At 47.5% G+C, this 17,001-nt stretch overlaps 1 protein-coding gene and 1 pseudogene across 4 annotated transcripts in view; both read right to left on the reverse strand.

The window, feature by feature from the left end:
* The window catches only part of EVA1C (eva-1 homolog C), a 69,052-nt gene extending 67,110 nt beyond the window's left edge, over nucleotides 1–1,942 (reverse strand). The window contains exon 1 of one of the 4 annotated variants that reach the window (XM_032865432.1): nucleotides 1,325–1,942. In XM_032865432.1, the coding sequence (XP_032721323.1) occupies nucleotides 1,325–1,484 (160 nt within the window). In that variant the 5' untranslated portion in view covers nucleotides 1,485–1,942. The remainder of the gene's footprint in view (nucleotides 1–1,324) is intronic. The other 3 variants (XM_032865431.1, XM_032865430.1, XM_032865433.1) reach the window with 3 other exon arrangements.
* A 654-nt stretch (nucleotides 1,943–2,596) lies between these two features.
* On the reverse strand, nucleotides 2,597–13,731 carry LOC116872346 (annotated as a pseudogene).
* Between the last annotated feature and the right edge of the window lie 3,270 nt (nucleotides 13,732–17,001).

Raw genomic sequence — 17,001 nt, forward strand, 5'->3', positions numbered from 1 at the left:
AAAAAAAAAAGAAAAAAGAAAAGAAAGAAAGAAAAAGAAAAAAAAAGTCAATAGCACTTGAAAAGCATTTCCCTAGGACATTTACTACAGCATTCTGACCCCACAGTGCTCAATTTTAAGGACCGCAGTTTGCTTGCCAAATGGGCATATCTTGGCTCCCTTTGCTAGGTAGAAACACTGCCTTGATATTAAATATTCAAAGCAAAGAACCTCTGACCTAAGGGCTCTCAGCTAACAATGACATTCTCTGTAAGTAAACTAGAAACCCAGCTCAGCTCCAGGTTTGCCAGGGTTCTCTGCCACGTACCAGTCTACTGCAGAGCAGGGGGAGAAGTGACTCCATTTACCATGATTAGATTGCAAAGGACCCTGCCCGCAAAAGCTCGGACTTGGCAGAAGATCCCTGGAGAAGGGGGAGAGTGGGGTTCAGAGTTGCCCCCTGGGCTGGGCAGGGGCTGGGAAAGGGTGAAGGCCTCCAACTTCACCAGAGGGAGACCCAGGTCTGTTAAGCAAGTGCAGCGGTAAAACAAGAATGTGGCTCCTCCAGCCATCATCAACCCAGAAACTTCTCTCACTTCGTGGAGCCACACCTACTACCCCAGAACTGAGATCAGCTACGGGAGCTTTGGTGTGAGTCTCTCTCCCCAAAGGAAAGCCTCACCGTTTACTGGGAGGAGGGAGTCATTATTTTATGTAAAGGAGACTAGGACTGGAGGGGGAAGGGGGGCGCTGGTACCTTTTGGCGGTAAAGTCAAGACCCTCCCCCACGCCCAGTCTCTGTTCTGCAAACTTCTGCTCATCTGGCACCCGGACCTGCCGGCCGGCTTCCCTCCCTGCCTGCCGGCGCAGACTTCAGGTCAGACGTCCCTCGGGCTAGTCTCCATACATGGGCACCCGGGAGGCTGGCTGGGGCGCACCCGGACCATGCGCGTGGCAAACCAAGTGCAACTCCGCGGACCAGCACGTGTAATGTAGCGCTGGGCGCGGCTCAGGGCTTAGGAGCCTCCAGGGGACACGCATCCGTCAGAGTCGGGTCCCTGATGCCAGGAGCCCATGATGGGAAATTGACGAGGTAAACAGCAGGGCGAGAAACTCCCAATAGGTCACCCACCCTTCCTTGGGGAGGGGAGGACCTCCTGTGCCATCACTCCACACGCAGCCACCTCTATGCCAAAGGCTCACACCAGGCAAGAAACCTGGCTATAAGCGTGCCTAAACGTCAATCCAACCCGGCTGTGCCCCCTCGGGTGGCTGCTCCCAGCCGAGGGCTCACCTGGGCGCACTGTGGCGCCGGAGACGCAGGGCGAGGGAGGTTGCTTCTTACCGGAGAAGTCCGTGAGCGCAGCGATCTCTTTGGAACAGACCAGGACAGTGCAGTAGAAGAGGCGCAGGAGCTGCCCGGGAGGTTCTACCTGCCTGCGGGGTCCAGGATGCTGCGCGAGCTGCGGCACCGGCGGCGGGCGCGCGTGTCCAGGCAGAAGCATGGTGCCCGGCGCGACCTAGAGCGGGCGCGGGCCCGGGGCGCGATGGGGGTCCCTGGGCAGAGGGCAGCGTCACATGGCGGGGCGAGTCGTTGGCCTGCGGCTCCGCGGCCCCCCGCCACCTCCCGGCTCAGGCTGCCAGAGCCTCTTCCCAGCGCAGGCCAGCCCCTGCTCCCCAGCAAAGGGGAGGGGGCGGAGAAGTGGGGCGGGGCGAGGAGCCCCGGGAAGGATCCGCGTAGTTTCCCCGAGAGGAAATCTCCGCTGCCTCCCCGCGGGAGGAAACGAGGGGGGCCGAAGGGAAAGCGCAGCCTTCGCGCGCCGGGCGGCTGCGGGGGCCGGTCCCTGGCCAGCTGCCCGCCGCGGAGGGCGCCCCCAACAGCGCACCAAGGACCGCGCAACTTGAGCGCCTTTCACGCCTGGGTCCCCGCCCCGGAGACTGCCCGGCACCCCTGGCCCGGCCCGCGCTGGCCCGGCGCCAGCCTCGCCCTGGCTGCGGGAGGAGCGCGGCCGGTGCCCGTGACGCACTTTGGAGCCAGCGCCGTGCGTTGAGCCCAAGAGCCCCCGGGGCCGGGCGGAGGTAGGGGCCGTGGGAAGGTGGGGTCCTGGAGGTGTAGGACCCCAGCACTGACGTCCCTGCGACCTGCGTCGCTCCTCGTGTAGAATCACCAAGCACGCAGTTACCCCATTTCACGGAGGAAGAGACTGAGGCCCCGAGCTTTGCCCAAGCTAACGCAGCCAGGACGGAAAGAAGGGTTCGGGGAGGGGGGTTTCAAAGCGGGTCAGATGGCTCCAGGGCCGGTTTCTTTCTTCTTTCTCCGACTACGTTTCCTTTGGGTACTGGTTGTCCGCAGCGCTCGGAGGATTTGACACTGGCCCGGCATAAATAGCACCGAGCGCTAATAATTGGGCTTTGTTTTAAAATGGGCCACCGCATCTTTCTAAACCTCTCGATTACGCGCGGTGTGACCTAGGCCCAGCCCGTGGGCGAGGAGCGGACTACGTGGCCAGGGCTCGGGGATACAGAGGACAAATGCGTGGGAGCGCGTGGGGGCTCGTGGCTGAGCTCGGGGTTCGGGAACCTGGGGGCCCCAGCGACCCAAACCCCGCGGACTGCGCTAGCGTCCCGGCCGGGCGGCGCCGGCGGCAGGGAGGAGGGCTGGGCCGGCGGGCGCTCGGCACAAAGTGTTCCCGAACACCGCGGGGAGGCCCTGCCAAGTTCTCGGCGGGCCTGACGCGGAAACGTAGATAATGAGGCCCAAGGGCGGGACCAGGCGCACTGCCCCAGCCGGCTCCCAACGGCACTGCCAGCGCCGCACAGTGCGGCTGCCGGGAGGGAGGCTTGGGGACAGGAAAACCCGGACGCGCAGATCTACCTGTGGGAACGTCAAGGAGATGCGCCGCAAGGATCCAGGAGGGGTGGATCACTTGGAACCCCACAGTGCTCCAGCAGGCGCTCCGTCGGAGGAACTGGTATTTCTGTCCCCTTCCTCCCAGTCTGCATGTGGGGTGGCAAGGGCTAAACCTCAATCTTTGTTCAGTGGGACCCATTCTACCGGGCACAGTGATTTAGAATCTGTGTTAAAAGACTCTGGGGCGCTTGGGTGGCGCAGTGGGTTAAGCCTCTTATTTTGGCTCAGGTCATGATCTCAGGGTCCTGGGATCAAGTCCCGCATTGGGCTCTCTGCTCAGCAGGGAGCCTGCTTCCCACTCTCTCTGCCTGCTTCTCTGCCTACTTGTGATCTCTGTCTGTCAAATAAATAAATAAAATATTTTTAAAAAAATACTCAACCTTCTCCAGGCGCCTGGCCGGTTCAGTCGGTAGAATGTGCAACTCTTGATCTCCAGGTTGTGAGTTCCCGCCTCATGTTGGGTGTAGAGAATATTAATTTTTTTTTAATCTTAAAAAAAAAAAAACCCTCAACCTTCTCAATAACTTTCGGACGTAAGTATTAGTATGCACTTTCTAGGTTGGGGAAACTGAGGCTGGGAAGGTAGGTAAGGATGCCTAGCACTAGGAGCCACTGAGTAAGTAAGTATTGTTTGCTCATAACTCAGCTCCCCGGTGTAGCTGGAGTCCCAGCCATTCACTTGTCTGGTTTCAGTATGAATTGGTGAGTGCTAGGGGATGTGGGGGCTTGTGCAGTCAGGGAAACTGGCTCCCACATGGTTGGGGGATAGGGGGAACTCCTGCTAAGGTTGTGTAGGCATAAACTTGTTTCCAGGCGCCAGTGTGGGCTCTGTTGCTGACCAGGCACACCCATGGTTTCCTTCTCTATAAAGTCTCAGGCTTGTGACCCTTTAATTAGTTAATACACATGACCTGGGTAGGACAGGGTCTGAAGCTGGTAAATGCTTGGTCAATATTAGTCATTATTGGGCACCTGGATGGCTCAGTCATTAAGCCTCTGCCTCCAGCTCAAGTCATGATCCCAGGGTCCTGGGATTGAGCCCCGCATAGGGCTCCCTGCTCTGATACCCTCTCTCTCTTAGCCTGTCTCTGCCTACTTGTGCTCCCTGCTCAGCGGGAAGCGTGCTTCTCTCTCTCCCTCTCCCCCTGCTTGTGTTCTCTCTCTCGCTGTCTCTCTCTGTCAAATAAATAAAATCTTTTTAAAAATATTAGTCATTAATACAGATAGGAAGACAGTGACTGGAGAATCATAAACTAAAAGGGGACACAGAGCAGAAGAGAGGGGGAGCTGAGTGATAGTAAAAATTGTTTTATTGGCATATAGTTGACATACTATGTTTTGTTATTTCCTGGTGCACAACACAGCGATGGGACAATTCTCTGTATTACAAAATGCTTGTCACAATAAGTATATTCCCATCTGTCACCATATGTTGTCACAGTATTATTGACTATATTCCCCATACTGTCCTTTTCATCTCCACGACTGATTTATTTTATAACTGGAAATCTATACCTTTTATTTATTTTTTTAAAGATTTTATTTAGGGGCACCTGGGTGGCTCAGTGGGTTAAGCCTCTGCCTTCGGCTCAGGTCATGATCTCAGGGACCTGGGATCCAGCCCCGCGTAGGGCTCCCTGCTCTGATACCCTCTCTCTCTTAGCCGGCCTCTGCCTACTTGTGATCTCTGTCTGTCAAATAAATAAATAAAATCTTTAAAAATATATTTTATTTATTTATTTGTCAGAGAGAGAGAGAGCACACAAACAGGGGGAGCAGCAGGCAGAGGGAGAAGCAGACTCCCCGCTGAGCAAGGAGCCCACTGGGGGACTCCATCCCAGGTTCGAGGGATCATGACCTGAGCTGAAGGCAGACACCCAGCTGACTGAGCCACCCAGTCATCCCAAGTTTGTACCTTTTAATCCCCTTCACCTACTTCCCTCATCCTCTCAGCCCCCTCCCTTCTGGCAACCATGAATTTGTTCTCTGTATTTATGAGTCTGTTTCTGATTTTTAGTTTGTTCATTTGTTATTTTGTTTTGTTTTTAAGGCAAGATGGATAGGAAAGATGGGAACAGTTTGCCAAGAAAAAACTAGCCAAACCTAGGTGTTTGGGAGGGTGAACATTGTAGAGAAAGGGACCTGTGGGGTACCTGGGTGGCTCAGTCGGTTAAGCATCTGACTCTTGATCTCAGCTCAGGTCTCCATCTCATGGTCTTGAGTTCAAGCCCTGCTTTGGAGCCTACTTAAAATAAAAAAGGGAGGGAGGGAGGGACGGAGGAGGGAAAAAAGGAGCGAAGGAGGGGAGACCAGCTGTGTGAAATCCAAAAGGAGCATCAGGGCAGAAATCAAAGGGCGGGGCATGCTGATGTGGAGAGGGTGGCAGCCAGAGACTTTGGTGAGCACTTACATCCTTACCCTAAGTCCTTGGGAGCGTTCCTATCTTTATCCTAAGCCACCAAAAGGTTGCTAGCAGAGGAGTGAGGCGATCAGGTGTGAAAGATTGGCCTGGCCGCTGAGTGTCCCTGGACTGGAGGGGTCAAATATGGGTCCAGGATTTTATCCCCAAAAGAAGTGAAAGCAGGGACTCAAACAGATACTTGTCAAACAGTATTTTCTGCAGGATTATTCACAATAGCCCAAAGGTAGAAGCAACCCCAGTACCCATTGTCGGATGAGTAGATGAACAAAATGTGGACTAGTATTCAGCCATAAAAAGGAATGATTTCTGATTCCTCCAAACATTATACAAAGTGAGACAAGCCGGACACAAGATGATAAACACGTATGATTCCACTTACATGAACTATCTAGACAAGGCAAATTCATAGAGATGAAAAGTGAATGGGAGGTTACTAAAAGAAGGGAGAATGGAGAATTAGTGCCTAATGGGTCCAGAGCTGTTGTTTGGGGTAATGAAAAAGTTCTGAAATAGATAGTGGAGATGGTTGCCCAACATGGTGAATGTAATTAACACCACTGAATTGTACCCTTAAAATGGCAAATTCTATAGGTTTTTACAACTTCAGAAAATTTATAATGTAGTATTCCAAAAAACATGAAATGGTATGCTTTAAATGGGTGGGTTGCATGGTATGTGAATTATATCTCCATAAAGCTGTGTTTGTTTTTTTTTTTTTTTAATCAAACAGTAAGAACATCAGAGTGGCTCCAAGGAGATGGCTGGGGGAAGTGCAGCCAGGAGGCTCTCTTTGGGGCTGGGGCTTTGTAGACCCACAGAGAAAGGGCAAGTTGGAGAGGTCTCGGGAGGGGCTTAACAGTGCTGGGTGGCCAGGCTGTTGTGGAACACAGGAGAGAGGAACCTGGAGGATGATTCCTGAATGCCCTCCACTTTTCCCCTCAGCTACTTGTTGTAAAGCCAGATTTTTAATCCTAATCTGATCTCTTTAAGAATTTTGGAATCTTGTGAGAAAATTAAAGAATTCTATTTATCTTCCTCGCTGGACCCCACACTTCCAAGTCCCTTTGGGCCCCAACCAAATGGAAACCACTTACTGCCTATGCCCTCATTCCCCCATCTCTAAATATTATAGTCAAACACCTCAACTCTGGGGCACCATAAAAACTCTATGGACAGGAAAATGGGGGGAAAACACACACTTCAAAGAGAGGGAAGCTCTTATAAAATCAATGTGGGGCATGAAGAGAAATGACCTTTCCCACCAAGCCTGGCAAGAGGACTCCTGAAATGTCACTCCTGAGGGCAGCCCTTTGAGACAGGTACTACCCAGGATCCGGCCACATCATTCTTGCTGGCCCTAGTGCAACATGAAAACTTGGAGTTTCTTGTCCAAAAATTATGAAGAATTTCAAGATGGCGACAGCAGAGCCTGTGAACCAAGTGTGGGCTCTTCTAGCACGGGGTCTGGAGCAACGGCAAAGCTGGCCGTGATGCTACCATTGTCTCTAGATCTCAGATGTGGGAACTGACCACATGAACTCCCACACATAATTTGGGGCAGAATCTGAAGCTTTCTTAACCAGCGAAGACACAGGAATCTGGGAAGGATGCTGGTATGGAGTAAAAGCGTTCCTTTCTATGGGGTGGCACCATTGTGTGGTCCTTGCACACAGGTGTGAGAAGTGACTCTGTACTGGCCACCTCCATTCTGTGTAAGAGACATCCTTTGCGGGACATGGTTAATCCCGTGCTTTTTCCCCCCTCCCCCGTCCTCTTTTGAAGCAATCCTGTCCATTCTTTCCAGCTCTAAGGGACATGCCTCTTTTCCTCCTTTTTTGGGACCCTGGCTCCTTCCCTTTCTGCAGAGCCAAGCCTATATTGGAGGCTGTGTTTTGTGCTGCGTGCTCGGACTCCAGCCCTGCACCTCACCTCTGTCTCCTACGCCATCAAGGTAAAGTTCTGGCCTTTCAGCGAAGACAGGCGGCAGCCATTCTCAGAAGACACAAGCCACCATTTGTCAGCCTCAAAGAAACCAACCTTTCAGCCCATGAGAGTGAAGCCGAATGTTGTCCAGAGCTAAAAAGGCTTATTTTTAGAAAGCAACAAACGGTGGTTTGTTTACAGAGCTGGCACCAAAGAGCGACATCAAAAGCAAAGAGCCTGCTCACTGAGGACTGAAGGCTGGAGAGGCACTAGGAAGGTTGTGTGGGGGATGTTGGCCCTGAAGCCTATGGGAGGAGGACTTTAAGAATATGCCGACTGATGTCTGTATGGCAGTCCGTCCAAGGTCAAAGGCATCAAAGGCAATAGTGTCCACTCTGCCACATGCAGAAGCATTTGATCTCCCTGCCCGCATTTTCCGCACATGCAAAATGAAAAGCTTGGGCTGTAAAGTCCATTTTGGACTCCCAAAAGCCCATAGCCTATATAAATTAGATGTAGGATTCCAGGAAATCGGGCTAAATCTATATGAGTCCTCGACCTTCCTTGATGTTTTCTCAAATGCATTGTTTCATTCACTTCTGTATAGACTACCAGTCTGTTTCAATGCCAACCATATTTTTCTCTTTCTAAAAGAAGAATGCAATGCAAGCAAGCTTCTGGGGGTTCTTGGAGCACTGAGAATGAGTGAATTCTGAGCCATGGGAGATTCCAGGGTGAAAATTCCCAGAGCTCTGTTTCTGAAAGAGAGCACACGCTTCCATCTCAAGACTAGAAGGTGCTGGGTCCCCACAGAAGCTCTAAGGTTGTTCCCTGCCACCTTCAGCAGACACTGCAGGAAGCCGGGTCTGCCTGAGAGAGACCTGAGTTTGCACCAGAGACCCCTACCCTCCTCTCCATCCTCTTGTCTTCTCGTCCCTTCCCTGCTGGGGCCCGGACACCCTTCCTACCCAGCTGTCTGCCATCAGAAAGGAAAGCGTGCTGATGGAAGGAAACTCCGTAGTATTTTGGAAAGAAGCACGCATAGCTCTGAAAACAAGCTTGCCCTGCAGGCTGGCAGAGCGTAGGGCAAAGGCTAGTTGTATGGGTCCCGCGGTCAGAGCTCAGGCACAGCTGTTCGAATCCCAGCTCTTGTGTGTGGATAGTGGTGCCGTTTGGAGCTAATATAGCCGAAAGACTAGTCAGAGTAGATGCCTCATCGGTGGTAGCCATGAAAATAAATATAGCCATTTCGTGGGAGAGTTAGTGTATTATTTTTATTAAGCCTAAGACAGTGTTTGATTTCCATTTGAACCACTGGGACTGTCCCTGTGACCAAATACACTTTCCTTTCTTAGGTAAGGATGAAAGTAGTTTCCAACGTATCCATCTCAATGATAGTGGCCCTGGTCCCCTCATGGGACACTGGAATGGGTTTTAATACCATATTTTGTTTTCCTTTTCCTGTGAACTGGCTAGGACATCGTCCCTGATCCTGGTTTTTGAATATTCTCCTTTTCTCTCCACCTCTGGTCCACTTTGTCAGTCTCCTCAGAGCTGGCTCACCTCCTCCCCCTCTTCCTCTGCCCAGAATGGTCCCTGTCCCCCAACCCACTGTGATACACCCGAGTTCTTGACACCTGGCTTTCCTCCAAAATGGCAGCCAAACCCAACGCCACCTCCAGAACTTTTTCATCTTGCAAAACTGAAACTCTGTCGCCATTAAACACGAGCTGTCCAGTCACCCCTCCTTCCAGGACCTCACAAACACTATTCTACTTTCTGTCTTTATGAGTTTGACTACCTTACCTGTCCATGTAGGTGGAATCATACCGTAGCTGTCCTTTAGTGGCTGGCCTGTTTCACGTAGCATAACGTCCTCAAGATTCATCCGTGTTGTAGCGCGTGTCAGAGTCTCCTTCTTTTCCAAGGCCGAGTAACATTCCGCCCGTTGTATGTACGCATTACCTTACCCCCTCTAGGGACTTCGTCTCTCCCCTAAAGAAGAAAAGGGAATGGTCACGCACATGCCCAGTTGGTTTCCCTTTGGTCAGCAGCGGTAAAAACCCTTCAGCAAAAACCTCAGGAAGGTGAGCACTCGGCTGGGGGACCCAGGACTGTTGCAGAGGTGCTGGGGAAGGGAAACTCCTACAGCTTCCCAAGGTCCAGCTCCTGCGCACCGGGCAAGGAAATGCCACAAGGATCTGTCAAATGGCGCCCTCTGTAGGTGAGAATCTCAATTTATGTCTTAGTAATGGTGACAGGAGCCCATGAATTTCAAAAGTAATTTTTTATTGTGGTCAAATAGGTATAAAATTTACCATTCTAGCCATTTTTAAGCACAGAGTTAATTGGTCTTCAGTACACCTGCATGGTTATGCAGCCATCCCGTCCATCCACCTCCAGAACTTTGTCATCCTCAAAAACACGTTAAGCACTAACCCCCCCTTTCCCCTCCCCTCGGTCCCCGGCAACCACCATTCTACTTTCCGTGTCTATGACTTTGTCGACTCTCGGTACCTCCCATGAGTGGAATCATACAGTATTTGTCCTTTTGTAACTGGCTTATTTCACTTAGGATACTGTCCTCAACATTCAGCTATGCCGTAGCAGGTGTCAGAATGTCCCTCCTTTCTGATGTTGAACAATATTCCGTTGAATGGATATATCACATTTTGTTTATCCCGTCATCTATCCATGGACACTTGGGTACCTTTCATCTCTTGGCTATGGCGAATAATGCCGCTATGAATACAGGTGTACGCCAAAACAATTTTTTTTTAAATTTAAGTGGTCATTCCCAAGAGAGAGTGTACCAAAAGGAAAAAAAAAATTCAAAGTCAGTTGTTAGGAATTCAGAATCAACAAAAGTGAGTTCTGATTAAGGACACAGAGCAGAGGTTGCAGAACTTGGCTCATGGTGCCCTTAATACCTCATTGGTCTTTCACAGAACCTCTATGTCAAAACAAAAACAAGAACAAAAACCTGAACTGCTCTGTTGATTAAATAGCTAGAGCCAAACTCAATAAAAAGTATTTATGCTCCAACAATTTATTGTTTGGGAGACAATACGTGTTTATTGAAAGGAAGTATTTTAAATGTATTCTTACGTAACTGGTGTAGGAAAGATGTTAGGGTTTGAAGCCGACAGCTAGGAAGAATTCTTGAGATGTCTTTGGTGCAAAAAGATGGTTTTAATAAAGCATGGGGACAGGACATGTGGGCAGAAAGAGCTGCACTGGGGTCATGCAGCGTGGCCCATGATATACTTGCAAGTTGGGAGGGGTTTAGGGAGAGCCTAAGTCTCTGAGGAATTTTGGAAACAAGCAATACAGCCTAATGTTGAAACCATGAGCTACCTTGAGTTAGTAGTTTGCAACAGATGTCAGGAATTGCTGTACTTCCTTTAACTTATAAAAATATTCCAACTCGTGAGTCTCCTGTGGCGTTCTCAGTCCTTTGGAACCCCAGTTTGGGAACCGCAAACCCAGACGATTCAAATACAGTGAAGATCTCACCTTGCTAGTTCAAGGGCTCCATGAGTGGTTCCCATCTGACTCTCCAGCTGACCTTGATTGTACGCACACCAGCCCCTGGGCTGTTTCTGGAGCTCTCTGATCACCCTCCCGCCTCAGGGCCTTTGCATTTTCTGTAGCTTCTACCAGGAATGTTCTTTCTTCAGGGGTTGCCATGGCTTTTCTCCCTAATCTTTCAGCGTCTGCCCTTCTCTGTCCACGCCAATCACCATGACCCACTATAGATATCTTCAGAGCGCTCATGGCGACTTGCCTGCCATTCTATCCGTCTTCCTGCACTCTGGGTGATTTGCCCAAAACAAGCCCCTCTGAAAATACAATTAGGTCGGAAATTAATGATCCAGGAATGGGAATGCCATTACATCCTGAAATGGGGATGTAATTCAATGTTAACGAATGCAAAAAGAGGTAAACTGAAACATAAAGATCAACGACAGTAAAGGAAATAATGCAAATGGGCAACATTGTCACAATTTAAACCAGCAAGCCAGGGATGCTCTGAGAGGGGATGTGAGCGGAGGAGATGACAGTGTTGCAGCACTGAGCTGCTGGGAGACCTCAAAATCCAGAAGCCTGCTGGGCATGTGAAGAAATGCCTCCACCTCCTGAGGGAGGAAGCACAAAGTCACATTGCTAAGGGTATACATACCAGGGCCGGGAGGGATTTGTGGCCATATTCTGCAATCTACCGCACCATCTTTTTCCTTTTGGTTTTTGGTGCCCCTTATTCTGTGAAAGATTTTTGGTCCAGTTGTTTCCATTAAAGAGTGCTGATTCTAGGGGTTCGTGGGTGACTCAGTCAGTTAAGTGTCTGCCTTTGGCTCAAGTCATAATCCCAGCATCAGGCTCCCTGCCCTGCAGGGAGCTTGCTTCTCCCTCTCCCTTTGCCTGCCACTCTGCCTACTTGTGCTCTCTCTCTCTCTCTGTCAAGCAGATAGGTGAAATCTTAAAAAATTAAAAAAAAAAGTAGTGATTATAAAAACTACTTAAAACTCCCTCTCCTTCTCCTGCTCTCTCTCTCATACACACACACAGAGTCCACAAAACATTCTCCCTTCCTTCTGGAGGTTTTATGGTACATTATTATCACTAAGCAGTCTTCTACAATTAAATTTAAATGGCTAATTGAGACCATTCTTCCGCCACTGATTAGGACAGGGGTGGGGCAGTGCTGTATAAGGATTCGGGATAATATTTATTTAGCCTCCTGAGTGTTCTGGGCAGACTTGGTGACCGTAACCAGTTCCTAATGTAGCCTTCTTGGCCACTGCTCCTATGACACCCACAACAACTCTCTGTCTCATGTCAGGAACAGCAAAATAACACAGAGGAGGATAGTCAGAGAAATGCTCAACCCATGTGGGTTTGTGAGCAACTATATTAACAATGGCTGCATCACCAGCTTTTGAGAAAGTGGGGCCATCTTCCAGCTTCCCGCTCCGCCTGCCCCCCACCCACTCCAACAGCAATCAATCTCTTTCAGCCCAGCACACTTGCAAGCAGTGTGAGCTGTGTGAGAATCCAGCACAGGTGCATAGCCAGCACTGATTTGGTCTGGATGGTTCTAGATAATCGCCTGAACCATGCAACCAGCTGCTTGCCTTGGTGGGTCATTTTTGCTCTCACCAGACAGGTTGCCATGATGAACATTTTTGACAGGGGCATTCTTGGCATTGAAGCCCACGGTGTCCCCAGGAAAAGCTGGAGAGTCTCTCAAGACTTCATGGTACATTTCAACACGCTTGACTTCAGTTATAATGTTGACTGGAGTAAAGGTGACCATCACGCCAGGTCTGAGAACACCAGACTCCACTTGGCCCACAGGGACAGCACCAAGACCTCTAATTTTGTGGATGTCCTAGAGGGCCAGACCAAAGGGCTTCCGGTTGGATGAGATGTGGCAAAATGTCATGCGGATTTTCACGTAGCATGGTCCCACTGGCATTGCAATCTTTATGGGTGACTTTCCATCCCTCGAACCAAGGCGTGCTAGCACTTGGCTCCAGCATGTTGTCACCATTCCAACCAGAAATTGGCACAAAATGCTACTGTGTTGGGGTTGTAGCCAACTTTTTTAAATGTAGGTACTGACTTCCTTAACGATTTCCACATACCTCTTCTGGCTGAAGAAATTCCTCTTGTTAATATCAGTAATTAGTTTTTTCATGCCCAGTGTGCGAGCCAGAGGGCATTCTCATGGGTCTGCCCATTCTCGGAGATACCTGCTTCAAAGTCACCGACACCAGCAGCAACAATTAGGACAGTACAGTCAGCTTGAGAGGTGCTGTGATCACTTTTTTGATAAAGTCTCCATGTCCTGGGGCATCAATGCTGGTCATGTAATACTTGCTGGTCTCCAATTTCCACGGAGAGATATCAATGGTGATACCAGCTTATTGTTCAACTTTAAGCATACCCAAGCCCCACGGCATCCTTGAAGGGCCCCTTTCCCATCTCAGAAGCCTCTCTTTAATTCTTCAATGTTTCTCTTGTTGATCCTACCTCACATGTCGATCAGATGACTGGTAGGGTGGACTTGCCTGATCTATGTGTCCAGTGATGATGGTGTTGATAGGAACCTTTCCTTTCCCGTCTGGCTTAGCTTCAGCAGTGGTTTTCACAACACCCGTGTTCTGATGGCAAACCCATCACAAAATAGTGGTGCCATGTTTCTTGTGCATCAGCTAGTTATATAGGCAGAGGTCTTCATTTCAAATAAATTTTTTGGGATGGAATATTCCAGACTTACAGAAAAGTCAAAAAGAGAGGGATTCTGTACATCGTCACCCAGTTTCCTGTAATATCTGTACTTTGCATGCTTATATGGTACATTTGTTAAGACTAAGAAACCTCATTGGTACACTGTTACTAAGTAAAGCCCAGACTGGATTCGCAGTTCACCAGTCTTTCCCCTGAGGTCCTTTTTCTGTTCCAGGATCCAGTCCAGGGTATCGAAGTGCATTGTGTTGTCATGTCTCCCCGGTCTTAACTGATCTGTGACAGTTTCCAGTTCTTTCTTTCTTTGTCGTGACCTTGACAGTTTTAAGGTACAGGTGATGTATTTTTTTAGATTGTCCTTCAATTTGGATTTGTCTGACATCTTTCGTGTAATTGGGCTGAGGTTAAGGGCTTGGGAAAGGATACTACAAAGGTGATGTCCTTCTCATTTATCACATCAAGGGTACATGATAGCAATGGAACTTATCACTGGTGAAGTTAACCTTGACCATTCAGTTAAGGTAGTGTTGGCCATGTTTCTCCACTATGACTCACCAATTTCCCTCTATCCTAATCTAATCTTTGGAAGTTATTCAGTAAGTCTCCACTGGTGGGGGTGTGTGTATGAGTTAAGCTCCATTTCTTGGAACAGGGAATACCTACATATATTATTTGGATTATTTTTGTAAGAAGGATTTGTAAGGAAACTTACTTTGTAAGGAAGATCTTCTCCCCCATTTCTTTATTCGATCATTTTTTATATCAGTGTAGACTTAGGTATATTTGTTTTATACTGTAGATGATAATCTAATACTATGTTCATTATTTTGTCACTTAGATTATTCCACTGGGAATTATTTCAGGTTGGTTCCTGTGTCCCTTTGACTTATTCCTTCCCTCCCCTCCATTTTTTCCTCCTGTGTTTTGTACTTTATGATGCTATGAGATGCTCCAGGCTCATTTCATGTGCTCTCTCTCCCAGCCATAGAATCAGCCACTTCTCCAGGGAGTCCTGGTTCCTTTTATTTGCTAATGATATTAAAAACCAAGATCGGGGCACCTGGGTGGCTCAGTTGGTTAAGCATCTGCCTTTGGCTCCGGTCGTGATCCTGGGGTCCTGCAATCCAGGCCCATGTCAGGCTCCCTGCTCGAGGCTGGGGTAGGGGGTGAAAGGTATCTGCTTCTCCCTCTGCCCCTCCCCCTCATGCGCGTGCATGTGCACATGTGCGCACTCTCTCACTCTCTCTTGCAAAAATAAATAAAATCTTTAAAACAAAAACAAAAACAAAAACCAAGATCTGGGCACCAGTTGTGGTAATTACTATTGGAGTGCCCCTACTTTTAGGTCCCATCAGTGAAGAGAGCTAAGAAATGTATGCATATGTACCAACCAACCAAGGTAGAATACATGTGTTCATGTACTTCTGTATCTAACCACCTCTGTTCATACTCAGCTAAACATGAGATCATACTGATGTCTCTAATTCCAATCCAGTCCCTCAGGGTTCTTTCTACCCCAGCCTTCCTGGTTGTATGTAACTTTCCTCTCCAACGGTGGGAAGACTGGCCGGCATCATCCCCCATCCATGTACTTATTTGTTCAACCCCAGCATGCACACAAAGCAGCCTGGGAGTTGTTAACCTATACTGCCATAACGTGGCTCTGTCTTTGAGTCTGTGTTCTGTTCCCCTGGGCTATTTGTCAGGTCTCTTACCATTTCCAGTGTAATTTGATCATTAAAACCTTGAATATGTCTTCGTGCGTGATAAGGAAGACGCTATTATTCTTTTCGACTTAATCATTCACAGACTTTTATTTTTCCATACAAAGTTATCAGGATTTTTTGAGTTTCTTAATTTTGACTGAAATGGCAGAGGTTTTATAGCTTGATTTAGGAAGAGTTAAAGATTTACAACGTGAAGCCATTCTTCTATAAACATAATATGGCTCTTCATTCGGTTAGATAGTCTTTCACAGTGTTCTCCTTGACCATGCTGTGCAGTATTTTTTAGTTTAATTCTGAGATAATTCTGTGGTTTTCTCCCTCTTTGTGAATGGTGTCCTGTTTTTTTTTATAAGAGAGCATTTTTATTTATTTTTATTTATTTGTCATTTAAATTCAATTAATTCACATGTAGTGTTTTATTAGTTTCAGAGGTAGAGTTTAGTGATTCATCTACTTTATTTTTAAACTAACTATTGCTAAAATAGAGGTGATGACATTGAGGTGGTAATTTGATCTCACTTCTGACAACCTTGTGCAACACTAGTTAGTATTTCTGTTGAATTTTCTAAGTAGATGACAGTTTTATCTCTGTTAATTCTTTCATATTTTTTTGTTGTTGTTGTTCTTACCTCATCTCATTACCCAAGACCTTTAGTAATAGATAGCAGCACAGATAATGGGCATCCTTCTCTTTTCTATTGTTCTCGGTCACAGTTCAAGTGCACCAACAGTTTTTCTATTACACATGATGGTTGCTGCAGGCTTATTGTACATACAGTGATTATCAAGTTAAGGAAGATTTTTCTATTCCTAGTTTTATGGGGATTTTAAAAATCATAGAGATTTTTTTCAAATGTATTTTTTTAAAGATTTTATTTAGTTATTTCAGAGAGAGAGAGAACACGAGTGGGAAGTGGGAGGTAGGGAAAGAGGGAGAGGGAGAAGCAATCTCCTCAATGAGTGGGGAGCCCGACACAGGGCTCAATCTCAGGACCCCAGAATCATGACCTGAGCCGAAGGCAGATGCCTAACCGACTGAGCCACCCAGGCACCCCTTGAATGCTTTCTCCATCTATTGAGATAATAATTGGCTTTTCTGCTTTAATCCATTAATGTGGTAAATGACATAGACTTGATATTAAGCCATCCTTGTATTTCTTGTTTTTTAAGAACAGGGTTGGTTCAGGTTAGCTAATATTTTATTTACACACATTTATGTCCCTAAGTGAAATAAACCCATCATTTTCTTACTTTGTATTATCTTTAGCTAGTCTTGCATTTAAGTTGTATTAGCCTCATACAAGATGTTAGGATGCTTTCCTTCTCTCTTGTTTTATGGACCAGACTGAGTAAAATAGAGATTATCTGTTTCCTAAAAGATTGCTACCATTGACCTGAAAAATCTTCTGTACCTTGAGAAAAATTAGATTATCATGTGATTTTATTCAATGTCATTTAATTTAATTTAATTCTTTTATTTATTTATTCATTTTATTTAATATCATTTTCCTTTATTTAATGTCATTTAATTTAGTTTAATTAATTCTATTGAAACTTTCTGGTGCCTTTTGTGCCAATTTTGGTATTTTTGCCCTTTTCCAGAAATATATCTGTTCCTTTTTGTTTTGAAAGTTTTTGAGAATAGTTGTTTATAATTTTTTTATTATTTAAAATCCTCCCATGGGTTTGTTTACTTAACCTAAAAAACAAGAACAGGGACACCTGGGTGCCTGGGTGGCTCAGTGGGTTAAAGCCTCTGCCTTTCGCTCAGGTCGTGGTCCCAGGGT

Source organism: Lontra canadensis, unplaced genomic scaffold (genome assembly GCF_010015895.1).
Source record: "Lontra canadensis isolate GAN:19392208 unplaced genomic scaffold, GSC_riverotter_1.0 scaffold29, whole genome shotgun sequence".
Taxonomy (NCBI): domain Eukaryota; kingdom Metazoa; phylum Chordata; class Mammalia; order Carnivora; family Mustelidae; genus Lontra; species Lontra canadensis.